This window comes from Benincasa hispida, chromosome 9, assembly GCF_027475165.1.
Source record: "Benincasa hispida cultivar pf3 chromosome 9, pf3_genome.v1.1, whole genome shotgun sequence".
Classification (NCBI taxonomy): domain Eukaryota; kingdom Viridiplantae; phylum Streptophyta; class Magnoliopsida; order Cucurbitales; family Cucurbitaceae; genus Benincasa; species Benincasa hispida.
Window position 1 is genome coordinate 20,985,531 of NC_143486.1, and position 15,622 is coordinate 21,001,152.

A 15,622-nucleotide genomic window follows, 5' to 3' on the forward strand; every position below is an offset into this window, starting at 1 on the left:
GACATAGTCCTGCAAGATGGAATTCACTTCTACCCATTTAGGGTTAGCATATAGGTTGTTCTCTTAAGTACTGATTTCTGGTCTTGAACAAAATGGCTCTATCCTTTCATGGTAGAGAGAGACAAGGTTTATGTGAAACCCGGATTTCCATTATTCCTACTTAAAAAGGTGTTAAAAGGAATTAACTAAGTGAACGTTAAATTCTATATTGAAGTGAAGGAAATTTCTAAGTGTTGAATAGATTTTCCTTGAGTAGTGTTGAGTTAAGCTTTAATTGATGAAATTTGGCTAAGTGTAAGGTCAGAAGAACCCATGCGTTAAGAGTTGGGAGACATTAACGCATAAGTTGAAAAGGAAACCATGCGTTTGTAAGGTTGGACGCATTGCCAAGAGTAATGACGCGTTGGATGATGGATGCGTTGGATGTGTTTCATATGTTGGACGCGGTGGAATGCGTCCATACGGTTGAAGAAAGGCAGCCGAGGGTGATGCATTAGCATGGCACGGGGGCAGGAAAGGGCACGAGGGCATGTGAGGGTCGCGTTGACCCCAATGGACGCGTTGGACCAATCGAATGTCCTATGCGTCGATGCCTTGCGGCCGAGGGTTCTATGCGTTGATACTGCCGAGCGTCCCATGCATTGGTGCCAAGCGCCCATGCCAAGCGAGCTATGCGTCGATGCGTCGATGACGAGCGAGCTATGCATTGATGTTAAGCAATCGTCCTATACGTCGAGGCCGTGCGACCATGCTATGCATTGGAAGTTGACGATGGCATGCACGATGGATACGTTGGACATGGGCTATGCGATGAGCTAGGTTGGACCCATGGTGGTTGGCTCTTGCGATGGTTAAGGCTTGCGATGACTGAGTAAGTTGGGTTGCGATGGTGCTGTATTGAAAACCAAGGGGAACCAAGGGTTGCTATGCGTTGATTGCATACTATGCGTTGATGACCCACTATTCGTTGGTGATTACACTATGCGTTGATTATAGACTATGCGTTGATGGCCAACTATGCGATGATGGCATACTATGCATTGAACATCCAAGGGTTTGTGGATGCATATGAAGGATGAGCTCATATAGAGGACGTCATCCAGACATGTGGCTAATTAGGAGGAAATCTTAAGCCTTAAGCAAATTAGGTGGATACATAAAAAGACATGTAAAAGTTGAGGGCTGTGCGTTGGTGAAAGGAGAAGAAGACACTTTGGCTTACGCTATTGTAAGAATGCGTTGATGGTGTGAGGAAAATACACTTGGACATGCGGCCAAGTAGGAGGTGTCGGCCGTGGAGCAATCTTGGACGCCTATAAATAGAGCCAAGGACTTCAGATGAGAACTCAAATTCTCTTCAAAGGACATAAAGAAGAGTGTGTGAGGACTAATTGGGAGAATACTATGCGTTGATGGAAGAACGCATGTGTTGGTAGCAAGACCATGCGTTGGTCAAGAAGTTCTAAGAGGGAAAATGCTGTCGGGTAGAAAAGACAGGAAGTAATATCAATTTGGAATGAGAAGTTCTCCCATAATACTCGTGCATTTGATGTGTTTCTAAAGCCATATGAAAGCTAAAAGAGTCTAGTTTTCAGGGTAGGGCTGCTGGAGAAGAATCTTCAAGGAATAGGGCTGGAGAATGAGGACAAGACAGAGGGGTCGAGCTGTCGGGTCAACTGAACCAGTCTCGATATTTTGATATTTTCGGCCAAACCACGAGGAGTTATAAGCTAAGATTTTACGATAAGCTTCCTGAGACATTTTAGAACATTTTTGCAGAAGGAAGTATCTTAAAATAAGATCTGGAACTATGAGTAATCTAAGCTGATATTTGAATCTGGAATTTAGGGTTCAAAAGGGAAACCAAGGAAACCTAAGGAACTTTGGAAAGGAAAGTTCCTAACCAACCAAGGTGAGTGGTTATTGTATTGTTGATATAATTTCTATATATAGGTAAATATATATAGGGGATAATGTTAAATTGGCATGATCAGGGATATATGTTTATCTGATTACTATGCTTGTTAAGATATTGCTTGTACATTTGATTTGGAAACTGAAATTATACCCAGGATGTATAGTTAGCATGCTTGAAAAGGTACTTGATGGAAAAATATAATCGGCTTCGATCGAAGGGAAATGATAGTCGGTGACGACCGGCGAGAAATATAGTCAAGTTACCTAAGCATAGCTAGCGGAAAAATAGTCGATGTGCATATTGGCGGGATAATAGGGTACAGGGAAAGTTTCCACAGGAATTGTTGTTGTCTTAGTATATGTGTGAAAGTACTGGGAAAAATGTAGGATCATGCCAGGGATAACCAGTGGTAAAGCTGGGAATGTTCATATTATATAATAACCAGCGGTCAAGCTGGGGTTGATTGTTTTTAACCAGCAGTTGAGCTGGGGTTAATCCAACGGTATGGCTGGAGAAATAATTGTGAACTTGTGGTAATGTACTTGTTGACTATGAATTGATTTCCAAAAAGTATATTTCTAAAATCAAAGTTATTTGTTTAACTAAAGGCACCACTCACTGGGCTTTATAGCTCATCATTTCCAAATGTTTTTCTTTCCCCCCAGGTAGCAGAAAGGTGAGGAGTTCCAGGGTGCTACTAAGGTCAAGGTCTGCCACAAGCCACAGTTACACTTCCGGAGGGTACAGTTGTTGTTATAAACTTTATAGTTAAGTCTTGGAGTTGTATAAATGTTCATTGTTGTAATAAAATAGGCCTACTTAATCAGTTGATTGTTGAATTTATTAATTGGTATCAGAGTTATTTCCGTAAGAGTTATTAGGCAGTAAGTGTCAACAAAAGGGTTGATAACTACTGCAGTCACACCCTTTCTCAGGCTCAGAGGGTAGTTTGAGGCGGGGTGTGACAGTTTATTAGTTGAATTATAAACCAATTTTTCAGTAGAGGATCAGTAGGAACTTAAGGAGTAAGATGTATTTATATGGGTAAAACGATAATTTTGACGTAACTGTAAATACACGACTTGTGAAGGATCGACTTATTGATTATGGTTAAATCAAGTGGACAGAAATCTATCTATCATGAGGAGAGTGCAACCATCGAGCTATAGTGGTAGGTCTCAGTGGTTAACGAATATTGATTAATTCGGGTTAAAGAGTTTAACTAGTTAATCTCAAATCGTTGGAGCTCATGATTTGTAGGTCCATAAGGTCCCTCTATTAGCTCATAAAAGATTAAACCTTGGATTACAATATTGAGCGAATTTGAAATGTTCCAATTCGAAATTAGGGTTTAGAATTTGAAATGTTCAAATTTCAATTTAGGGTTTGGATAATTATATTCGATATAATTGACGTTTAATTTTATTGAAATCAAAAGTAATTGGAGAGTTCAAAATATTTAAATAATGATTTAAATATTGAATACATGAATAGAGATTTATGTTTAAATTAGGTGTTTTATTAATTTAATATTTGATATTAAATTATTATTTAATTAATTAAATTAAAATTAATTTCAAATTTAAAAGGGAATTCAATTTTTTTGAAATTGAATTTAAATTATATTTAATTTAATTTTAAATTAAATATAATTAATTAATTTTAAATTAGGTTTTTTAAGTTTGAGTGGAAAATCCAAGATTGAGTTTTTTTAGTGGATTTTTCTACATTTCAACACTTGGGCCACTCACTTAGTGCTAATTGAAGTGTCCATTAACTGGATGAGTGAGTGCTTACATGATTTAACTTGATAAATACTCCAAATTTCAGAGTATTGCATGGATGCATTCTAAATTTTGAAAACTTTTCAGCAAAAACAGTTTTTGTTCTCAAGCTCTCTCAAACCTACTCAATCTCTCTCAATTTTGAGTTTCCACCATTCAATCTCAGACTAAGAATACTAGAGAAGATTCTCTTGGTGGTCTACTGAAGAATTCAAAAGTCAATTTCGTGGATTAAGCAAGGAACAAGTACAAATCTTCAAAGGTATATATAATTAAACCCTATTTCTGTTAAAATTTATTTTTCAACATGCTTTGTTCTCAAATTAAGTGTAATTAGAGTGCTTAATGATTCCGTTAGCTTTCATTTAATGCATCTTTACTCTATCATTTGGTATCATAGCATGATTTAAGCACTCAATCAACGTTAATTTGAGTTTGGTAGGTGAAATTCTAGCAATGCATGCTTGGGTGACTAATATGGTTTTAGTTCAACTTTGACATTAGATTTCTCTTTGATTATATTGTTAAATTTGTAATTGACTCTTGGTTGATGAGCTTAAGTGTGTGCGAGTCTATAATTTTATTAGAGTTCAATAGATTTGAAAATAGGCTGTAATTAAAGATTGAAGCAAGCCAACTGAACTGGAAAAAATGAAAGAGAAGCCACTGCCAGACAGCGTTGCGATGCTGCCTATACAGCGTTGCAATGTTGTTCTTCATGAAGTGAGGCATCGCATCGCTGCTATCCCAGCCCAGAAACACGTATGCACGTGAATTGGTTCACGGGAGCGGTCTAGTTTGACCGATTTGGTGGCATGGGGTCTGGTTCAACCATTGTTGGAACGGTTCGGCTATTTTGGAGCTTTGGAGGGCCGGTTTGGGTGGATCGGGTTGGTTCGAGTCGGTTCGAGCAGTCTAGAGGCTTCCTCAAGTTGTTTTTGGATTAATTATGTAATAAATTAGTTTATTGCTTGCTTAAGATGCCAAAGTTGATCCACATCATTGTTGTTTAAATATTTTATGCATGTGATGTATGTTATATTTAAATTAAACATGTATGTGCATATTGTATGCCATGTAGTTTTAAATCCCACCTTAGGAAAGCATGTTTCATGTATTAATATATATTATAAATTGGTTATAATATATATAGTATGCATGATTAGGGTTTCATAAGATTAATATAGTTGTTATATTAATGTGTGGAATGTTTAAGTATACGTTATAGCATGTCTATAATTTTTATAAGAGTTGTAAAATGATTTAGACATTAAAAATCTATAACAAAGATAAAGTGCATGCTCATTTAGGATTAATAACAACTAGTTAAAATAGGTTGTTATCTTATAAAATACGGTTACAAACCCAATCGGTCGATAATCCAATCTAAGGCTAGAGGTACTTAAGTTGACGGTTTACGTAACACCTCATACCTGGGGATTTTAGCCGAATTATTGAGCGTTGTTAACCGGTTTTATGAGCATGCGTGAGCGGTGTGAGGTAATAAAATGGTTTTATTACTTAGACATCATAAGTTAAATCCAAATATAAATATTATAGTTGGATAAACTATATAGACTTAGGGTGTTTTTTAGCCGAAATATACCTAAGTACAAGAGATACCCAAACAATTAGAACACTTTAGTGGAAGATTAATAATATATATGATATATTATTTTTAGCTCTCAAGTCCCTAAGAGTTCACACCGTGAAATCCATGCTCAGCTTCGTATTGTTTTAACGAGCAGCGGGTCGATATCAAGGTGAATAGGGGAAGTAGTTAATTATTTGAGCAAATAATCTTTCAAATGTAAGGTTTTTGGCTTGATAATAAGCACACACATGACTATCTACTGGATGCATTTATTAATACTATAAAATATCTAAATGGTCCACTTTGGGGTTAATAAGTCTACATATATCACCATGAATTCATTATAAAATGCAAGTGATTCAGTCTTCACTTTAGTCACTTTAGTTGGTGATGTTCTAATAATTAATTTGCCTTGATAATAAGCTTCATATGATAATTCATTAGATTGAAAAATCTTCTAGCTCTTCATTGGATGTCCATGTGAATTTTCAATAATTTTTCTTATCATTATTGACCTAATCGATTATGTCAATCATAAAATATATTTGGGTTGATGAACTTCAGCTTCATGGTTGCATAATTTTCAATTTTTCTAATATACGTTTTTTTTTTCTCTCTAAGCAAACATATATTCATTTTTCCAAAAACTTCTCTCAAGTCCGTAGGACTTAAGATTATATTGACCCTTCGTTTTCTTTCATCACTGTCAATTTTGAGAAATACTTTTTGGTTTTAAGTATAGTGAGCATTGTTATACTATCTGCCAAACATACATCTCCTTATTCATCCTGGAGTTATCCAATAAATGAGAAATATTCATGTTTCTTCATAAAAATAACTACAACAATAAGTAATAAGTCGTAATGATAAACAAAATTGAAAATGTAAAATTAGATTTTAACAAGTAAATACAAGAGAAAACATAACAAAATATTAAATATTTTCATAACATTTGTGGCTTCTATAATGATGTTTCTTTTCTCTTTGGAAGATTCAAATGAATTTGCAACATCTAAATATTTTTTTATTATCAAGATTAATTCATCTCTTCAGGACATTTGCAAAGTTTACCTCCACACATATTGTTTCAATTTTCATTTATCGAGACATTTTAATTTCTAGAAGAAATTAAATGTATAGTAGGTATAAGACATATGTCTCTACTGTATCATATTTAAAAGTGTGGAACTTTCCTTTGATCATCATATTATGTGTGGTTTTCTTGAAAATTGAGTAATCTATAACGCCATGAATATCCATGACTTCAATCTCAACCACAATATTAAATATTATATTAATTACTTCAGGAAATGATATTTCCTGGAAATTTATAATTTTTTTTCATCCATAATTATTAAAATCCACAATATTCATTTCATGGAATGTTGTTGCTTTAGTTAACTAAGGCTTATGATTTTTTAATCAATAACTCATTATTTTGTTCAGCCTTGAGAAGACATGAAATAAGTTCGAAATACTTTTAAAATATTTCTCTCGATATTGCTACTTCAAGAGCATATTCAAGACATGAATTCTGGAAAATATTTTTGTTAACATATTTATATAAGCAATTTTCTCTCCGCATAATTACAATTTTGAGCTAACTTTAAATAACGCGGAGTTGTAACCACTTACTGATTTAAAACTTTGGAGCCTTAAGTGCATCTATTCATAACGAGCTTTAGGAAGAGTACTTGTTTTTTTATGATCATATCTTTATGTCATCTAGGTGTATTTCGGCATAAACCACTCATGACAAATAATTATTACTTAAAATCAAATGCTACAAATTTTAATTTTGTAAAATTTGTCATGGTAGATCACAAAATATTGTATTTATATTAGAAATTTAATATATATCAAATATGTAAAAAACATTTAATTTATTAATTATAATAAAGAGGGGAAAACCGACATACATCTAGGACCTACCTTTAGCGAGAGAAATGATAGAAGCTCGTGCTGATAATGTGTTATAGAATTGAGGAGCAAAATGAGGCACAACGAGAACAAGGATATTGAGAAATTATAATATAATAATATAATGATATAAATAGAATATAATATAAGAAATATAATATATTAAATACATAAGCAAAGAAAATAAAATAATAAAACGACTAAAATTGAAATATAATTGAAATTATGAAATGAAATTATTTTTTCTCTTTCAATTTATGTACACGAATTGGACTTTAATATAAGATAATAATACCTGGTTATTCTTAGATAATGACAAAGGGACACCTGAATACTTTTTATGATTATAGACTATTTTGATTTGAGCTAATTGAAAATAGCAATCTTCTTGGCAACAAGAGAACGTGAGCCAAAAGCAATAGCTGACTTTATCGTAGTTGATAACCTATCTTGAAGCTTTCTTATAAACATCCAAGATACGAGTGATCTCTTGAGATTCAAGGATTGTAGTCTTAATGAAAACAAGATTATCATCTCGAGGAAAAAAATAACTCAAACCAAGTTGATCTAGTGATTTTGTTTGATTTTTCAATAAGATAATGAATTGTCATTTAGAAAGTTGATTCTTTTAATTTGACTGAATCTTTTAATTTAAAAATCATAATAAACCGAAATTATATATAACCATTGAATGTACGTGCGTGGACGATGAGTAAACTTATCTTCTTGAACCACACATTAAATTTAGAGTTACCTTACAAATTTCTCTCATCTATTCTGAATCATATTTTCACCATGATTACTTTCAAATCTTTTTTTTTTTTTCCTCCTGAGACAAGCTTTGAAATCCTATCAAATTATTAAGCACATTACACAAATTTGAATGCATCCATATGTAAACTTTACATAAAATACTATGGCTGATTTATAGAAACCAATTATAGAATAAATTTGTTGGTATAGAAAATTGATTTGTTTGTTGTTTACATTAGCACAATATTATGGCCAAAAAATAAAATAATCAAACCAACAACAAAAAGAGTCGATATAATAATCGGTTTGATACTGGCCAAGTAAAAAAGAAAAGCAGAGCTTCTGAAAAACAATACGAGGTGTACGTGCAGCTTTATTCCCACATCGATTATTTTGACGAAGGTGGAGGGAGAAGGTGAGTATAAAAGCGGTGGTGTAAGGCTTTGATAAGCATACCTTTCTCGGCCTTTTGGCTAAGATCAAGTGTAGTATCTGTTCTTATCAGTTTAATATCTGATACGTGGGCCATCGGCCCACATGATATTAAATTTATTTTTCAAGGGGGAAGGTCCACCACAATAGCTTGCTATTGGGCCCTTCGAGCGTCGCCCATGCGTTGCACTATTGCTTGGGCCTGGCGCACCCCTCCAAATTTAGTTCTCTAAATTACTTATTTGATGAGATGTTAGTCAATGGTGGCTGCTAATTAAATGCCATTATTCAATTTCTATTATCACCCAGTTAACTGAGTTAAATCGTTTTTGACTTTTAGTATCTCTTAAATCTATATTGCAGTTGAATGACATCTGTTGAAACGACTTCTAGGCTCATCTTCTTTCAAAGCAAACCTACTTTTAATAAACTATTCTCTGTGTTAGATTTGTTGGATTGAAAAAGTTGTTGAACTTCAAAAGAACAAAAAGGATTAAAAGTGACTTCATCATATTTAAGGGGAAAAAAAGCTTGTGAAACACCAAAATGCAAAGTTCTCAAAGGGTACAATTACAAATTATCATATGTATACCGTCTCCACTTCACATTCGAGAAATCCCGATGTCATTTTTACTGATTTGGTGCAGTTTCGAGTCCAGAGGCAGCCAATTTGTTAACCAAAGCAAGTGCGTTACTCGTAATATAACCAACCTTCAACACACGGTTCCTTATCAAATTCACTAATTTTCCCCTTTCTCCTTCAAATCCTTCAACACAAGTATCTTCATCCGTCAGCGCAGCGCTAACCCACGTCGTCAGATCCCCTATCTGTGCATCAAAATTGCTCCTACTCAGTCTTCTAAGAACCCCAAGTGACCGATGGAGCTCATCAATGGCGGCTTCAAAGACCTCCACACAGTCCGAAACTGCAGCCCTGTTTCTCCCCTTCATCCGCTTGTTGTTCTTCAACCTCCCCAACAATCCTGCCACGGTTTTCGCCTCTGTTATCGTCACTGACACCCCCGCTCGCGCCCATTTTGCAGGGCTTCGCTTGGCGGTGCTTGAAAATGGCGTCAGGGATTGGATGCAGAGATCTTGGTGTCGTGTTACGCTGCAGGCTTCTCGGACATAGCTCGTTTTGGTGGAGTGGGTTAGCCTTGGGAGAATGGAGATGAGGGCCAAAAAGGTTGCGATTGATGCTCTCGTATTGGGTGCACGCAACATGTTCGATGAAATGTCTGAAAGAAGTGGAAAAAAAGGTATGTGGAAATGGGAGATGAATTTCTATGAAATCAGCTTATACTGCTGTGGTTTATGAATCAGATTGAAATTAATGTGGTGATTAATGAGATTATGGGTGGACTATATAGTGGGGAAAAGGGTATTTGGGGTGGCTTGAAAAGTTCATTTTAAATAACTTTTTGCAGGTATTTGCTATACATTAGGCGTGGGGATGGTGAATGCATTGAAGAAGGGGAGGAGAAGTAGTGATGAAGTGAAATAAGTTGAGAAGGTGAAGAACATGTGAATGGCAGGTGAGTTCTCATGAAATTTGGGATAAAGAAAATCTTGGAAAATTTGGTATCTGTTTTACCAGAATTTACTATACGTCTTTGACTAGTTGATCTTGAGATTTCTGTACATGGATTGGACTTCTAACCAAAAAGAAGTTCTTGGGGAAAATTATTTACTTGACTACGGGAAAACAGAAAATTCTCTCTTATCATATTACATAATTGTACTTATTTGTAATTAGCTTGAGTGATAAGGATAATGGGCGTTCCACTAGTTTCAATTGGACCTATTACAAGATCCAGGGCCAAGAAGATTTGGCAAGCATTCATTTTTCATCTAGAAATTTTGATAGGTTTGGTTCAACCTTCATTTCATTATGAGCTAATTCGAGCGAGGAAGGTCCAAGCTTTGGATGTCAACATTTGCCAGCTTGAAGTTGAGAATGGAGTTGCCATTAGTAAGAGTTTGGCAAGCACTCAGCACCCATATATTATTTTAGTTTCATAAACTCTGTATTTTCATTTTTTTTTTCCGGTTTCAACGTGCTTTTTAATCATCGGTTTCAAGATTAGATAATTAACTACCAAACTTATCAATAGGGGTGTTTGTGAATTGGGTCAGGTTGAAGGATGTTTTAGATCTAACCCAATTGTTGGGGTCGTAAGTTTCTTCAACCAAAATAATCATTGTTAGAAAATGAATCCAATCCAACTTTATCATGAAATATTTGGGTTGAGTCGGTTCAGTTTTTCGGATCATTTATTTAAATTTTTATTCTTAAGAAAAGTAAATTGTTAATATGTAATAATTTGATTTAATTGTTTTCATATATTAAATTAATATCAACAATTCAATTTAATTTATATAATGACAATTTTTTGTTTGAAGTGCTAAGAAACTATTTAAAAAAGTTATTGGAGAATAAATTATCTTAAAAAAACAATGAAATTAAAATAAATATATCTATACATAATTGTATCATAAGTAAAAAAAAATGCATCAGCTTGGTTTGGGTTATTTTAACTGAACCTATGAACCAACCAAAGTAATAAAATTTTCATTATTCGATTCAAATCCAAACCAAATCGCATGGATTGGGTTGACTTGATCGATTTTTACCAATCATAGGATTTTTTGAACACTACTAATACCTACTTTTTATAGCTGATTTTTGGGCATTGGAAGGACTGAAGGTTTCTTTTGTGGGGTGGCTATAGATACCCATTACCCACTAATTCTGCTTCTAAAAAATCAGATTATGATGAATGAACATTGAGTTCTCATGTTTGAGAATATTCCCCCACAGAATTCCAAAATAATATCCTTTGTTATTTCCAAGTTTTCCTGCAGTTTCTACGATGAATTATGACTGAGCCATTTAATCGAGTCTTGATTAAGTTTGGTTGTGGGTTGGTTCAATCAAGAACAAGAATTTCAAATCTTACTTCTAGATCTTTGATCATAAGAGGTAATTCAGCTCTAATCTTGTCTCTTGATCAATATGAACTTTACATAAAATAATTTAATTTATTTAATTTAAGGGTTCTAACTTCAACAAAAACTTTAATCATCTAGCGGAGAATTAGGGTTGTCTTATCATTTCATGAATTTCGAGACAAACAAAATCTAGGAAACTTTGGTATCTGTTTTACCATAATTTACAATACATTTTTGACTTGTAGATCATGAGAGTTCTGTACATGGATTGGACTTCTAACTAAAAAGTAGTTCAGTAGGGGGAAATTTATTTACTTGACTATGGGAAAACCAAAAGATATACCCTATTATTACATAATTATATTTATTTGTAATTGACCATAGGGAGGTGTTAGTACTAAAACATGTCTCCTTGATTGAAATTTAAGAGCTTAACCAGCCAATAGGTTTGGACCAAGTTGAAGCTAGAGAGAAGCTCAATTATAGAACACTTATCTCACGCCAATTAATTAGTGAACAAGTATAAGCTACAGTATGGAGTATTGACCGTTGAGATCAAATCATAATAATTTATGTCTTTTTTACTAAGCTATGATTAACTCGTTTGTTTGTAAGTTTTATGCATGATACTTCAATATGTGGAGGAAGACCCCCCCCCAAAAAAAAGTAAAAATTGTATGGAAAATTACAAAAAGGAAAAGAGGTTGTTGATCATAAAATTAAGCCTCCCATTAACCCGAAACTTTATTTCAGTAGATGTGTAATGTAGCCATTGTTGGCGTTGACGCCAGGGACAACCCTACAACAATTTATGCCTTCGGGGCCGTAAATGTGTCACGCCGTGAGGATGTAGAGCCCCTAGGACATCCATAGACAATAAAAATAGGGAATGTATGGACAACAAATCTTTTGTTTGAATAAATAGTTTGAATTATGTTGTGAATTTGAGGATCACAATGTGGAGATAATATAATATAATATTAAAATAAATTAAGCATAATATATAAATTAACAAAATATAAAATAAGAAATTTCTCTAAATTCTCCACTTTCTCCCATTTTTATGGACTTTGCTCGTGTGAATCTTTCAAAATCTACCAAATGTCGCAATTTGGTAGGTAGGAGGGAATTACATGGACACTAATAGTGTTTAATCTTGAGACATGTGGACAACACATGGGGTAATGGATAAATGACACATAGTCAATGGACACTAATAATAGGAATTTACATTACACCTCATTTAACACATTTATAATACTCTCCTTTAGATGTCCATTATAAGAAATATGTCTCGTTAAAACCTTATTGGAAAAAATCCATGGAAAAAATCCTACTGAAGAAAAAAGAGTATATATTTCATATAATCTGATACTCTTAAAAAGAATATAATATATTTATTCTCTCTCATGGAAACATCACTTGAGATCTCTGAGTCGCCGCATTCCAATACTATGCACCAGTTTTTCAAAGATTGTGGTAGGTAATGTCTTTGTAAATAAGCCTGCAAAGTTATCTTTCAAACAAATTTATTGTACAATGATGTCGTCATTTTTTTTCAAGATCATGAGTGTAGAAAAGCTTCGGTGGAATATGTTTTGTTCTATCTCCTTTGATTTGGGATATGCATGTTGTGTTGTCTTCGTATAATATCGTTGTAATATTTTTACTAGAAGATAAATCACATATTCAACGAATGTGCTGAGTCATTGATCTTAGCCATACACATTCTCGACTAGTCTCGTGCATTGCAAGAATTTCAGTATGATTTAATGGAGTGGCTATTATAGTTTGTTTCACTAATCGCCATGATATAACAGTTCCTCCACATGTGAACAGGTAACCTCTTTGATATCTAGCTTTATGTGGATCAGATAAATATCTAGATCTACATAATCAACTAGATCAAAACTTGATTTATTTGAATAAAACAAATACATGTCGATCGTTCTTCGGAGATAACGGAGTATATGCTTAATTCCATTCCAATGTCTTTTTGTTGGAAAATAACTATATCTTACTAATAAATTTTCTGAAAATGCAATATCCGGTCTTGTATTATTAGCAAGATATATAAGTGCACCAATTGCACTATGATATAGTACTTCAAGTCCAAGAAGTTCTTCATTATCATCTTGAGATCGAAATATATCTTTTTTCACATCTAGTAAACAAACTACCACTGGAATGTTCAATGGATGTGCTTTGTCCATATAAAATCTTTTCAAAACTTTTCCTGTATAAGTTGACTAACGAACAAATATCCCTCTGCTAAATGCTCAATTTGCAAGCTAAGGCAAAATTTTATTTTTCCGAGATCTTTCATGGAGATGTCCAAAAAACTCATAGGGTCAAGGTCCCGCGTGAGGACCCGCCTCGAATGGAGTGGGGAATCCCCGAATACATGGAGAATGGGGGAGAGAGTGGGGAATTTTTTTCCCCATCTATAATTCGTGGCAGGAGATGAGGAATATACTCTCTGACCCCGACCCCAACCTTGACCTCGCCTCGTGTCCTCACCCCGCCCCGCCCCGACTTTTGTGTATAAATTATAAATTTATAATATATATATATATATATATATATATATATATACACATATATTGTAGACTTTGTTAATATAATTATGGAGGTTTTAATTATTTAAGTTTAGGACTTTATTACTTTAATTCCTTAAATGTTGTAATATTTAGGATAGGATGTTCTAATTGCTGAATTTTAATTTATAAAAATTATGAGAATTTAGTATTTAATTATATCTTTTTAAATTGAATGTGTATTATAGTTTTTATTACCATAATTGATAATATTTTATTTAAATGAAAGTTGTATTGGATATGTTAAAGAAATTGTTTAAAATATATATTTAATTGAAATAAAAAAATTGTTAGAAAAAAATGATGGTGGGGAAAATTTTCCCGCAGGAAACCCGATCCCCGCGAAATCCTCACCTTGTTCCCCGTGGGGAAATTCGCGGGGATGGGGAATGAAATAGGGGGGCGGGGATGGGGATGGGGAGGGCTTCCCCGCCTTCGTCTTGTCCCATGGATATCTCTGATCTTTCATCTCAAATTCTTTCTTAAGAAATTCTATTGCTTTTGAAAGCTCTTCAAGAGTTCCAATTATATTTAAGTCATCAACATATACAGTTATAATAACATATCCTAACTATGATTTCTTTATAAAAATACATAGGCATATTGGATTGTTTTGATATCTTTTTTTAAAAAGTATCCACTCAGCCGATTGTACCACATTTGTCCTGATCGTTTCAATCCATATAGCGATCTCTGTAACTTTATTGAATACAATTTATGGGAATTTGATTTATATGTTTCAGGTACCTTAAATCCTTATGGGATTCTCAAATAAATATCATTCTCAAGAGATCCATATAAATATGCTATGACTACGTCCATAAGATGCATATCTAGACTTTCATACACAGTCGGACTAATTAAATATCTTAGTATAATTGCATCCACCACCGGAGAATACGCCTCCTCATAATCAATACTAGGTTTCAGGTCTTTGTGAAAAACCTTGTGCAACTAGTCTTGCTTTATATCTTGTGACCTCATTATTTTTATTTCTTTTTCTCACAAATACCCATTTGCCATAGGTTTGACACCTTTTGGTGTTCGGACTACTGGTCCAAAAATCTGACCTTGAAAGTGAGTTTAATTTTTCCTCGATTGCTTCTTTCCACTGAAGCCAATCTTTTCTATGTTAATATTTTTCTACAGATTTTGGTTCATGATCCTTATTTTTCATATATAATATCAAGAGCAACATTATATGCAAATTTTTTTTTTATCAATAACTACATAGTTCAATTCCATCTTTTTCAGTCATGACATAGTTTATTGAAATATCGTTATTATCTTTAATATTTCACCTTCATCACTAGTCACGTCGAAGATTTCTTCATGGATATTTACATCCTCAATCAAGTTTTCTTGACTATTAATTATTTTTCTTTTTCGAGAATTTTTATCTTTGGAATCCACTGATTTACCATGCTTCTGGCATGTTCCAGACTCATTAATGACAACTTGCTGTGTTGGGATATTAATTTTTGATGGAACATTTGCAGTTGATATATGTGACATGGTTACTTTCTTTGCCTCTATAAATGCATTTGGTAACTGATTTGCTATATTTTGCAAATGAATTATCTTCTGAACTTCAAGTTCACATTGATCTGTATGGGGATCTAAATGAGACAATAATGATGCATTCCATGTAATTTCTTTTTCTAACATATTA

The 15,622-nt window shown here is 33.8% G+C and overlaps 1 protein-coding gene and 1 non-coding gene across 2 annotated transcripts; one reads left to right on the plus strand and one right to left on the minus strand.

Moving 5' to 3' along the window:
• Positions 1-8,421: 8,421 nt before the first annotated feature.
• On the plus strand, positions 8,422-8,617 carry LOC120087377 (U2 spliceosomal RNA). Its single transcript, XR_005484514.1, has one exon. It is a non-coding gene; the product is annotated as a U2 spliceosomal RNA (small nuclear RNA).
• A 274-nt stretch (positions 8,618-8,891) lies between these two features.
• Positions 8,892-9,772, minus strand: LOC120084976 (Plant invertase/pectin methylesterase inhibitor superfamily protein). The gene has a single exon (XM_039040787.2). It carries the CDS (start codon positions 9,623-9,625, stop codon positions 9,032-9,034), a length of 594 nt encoding a protein of 197 aa, XP_038896715.1. The 5' UTR covers positions 9,626-9,772; the 3' UTR covers positions 8,892-9,031.
• Between the last annotated feature and the right edge of the window lie 5,850 nt (positions 9,773-15,622).

Bases quoted from the DNA above. Each gene is read 5' to 3' on its own strand.
- LOC120084976 (XM_039040787.2), bottom strand. From the start codon at position 9,625: ATGTTGCGTGCACCCAATACGAGAGCATCAATCGCAACCTTTTTGGCC.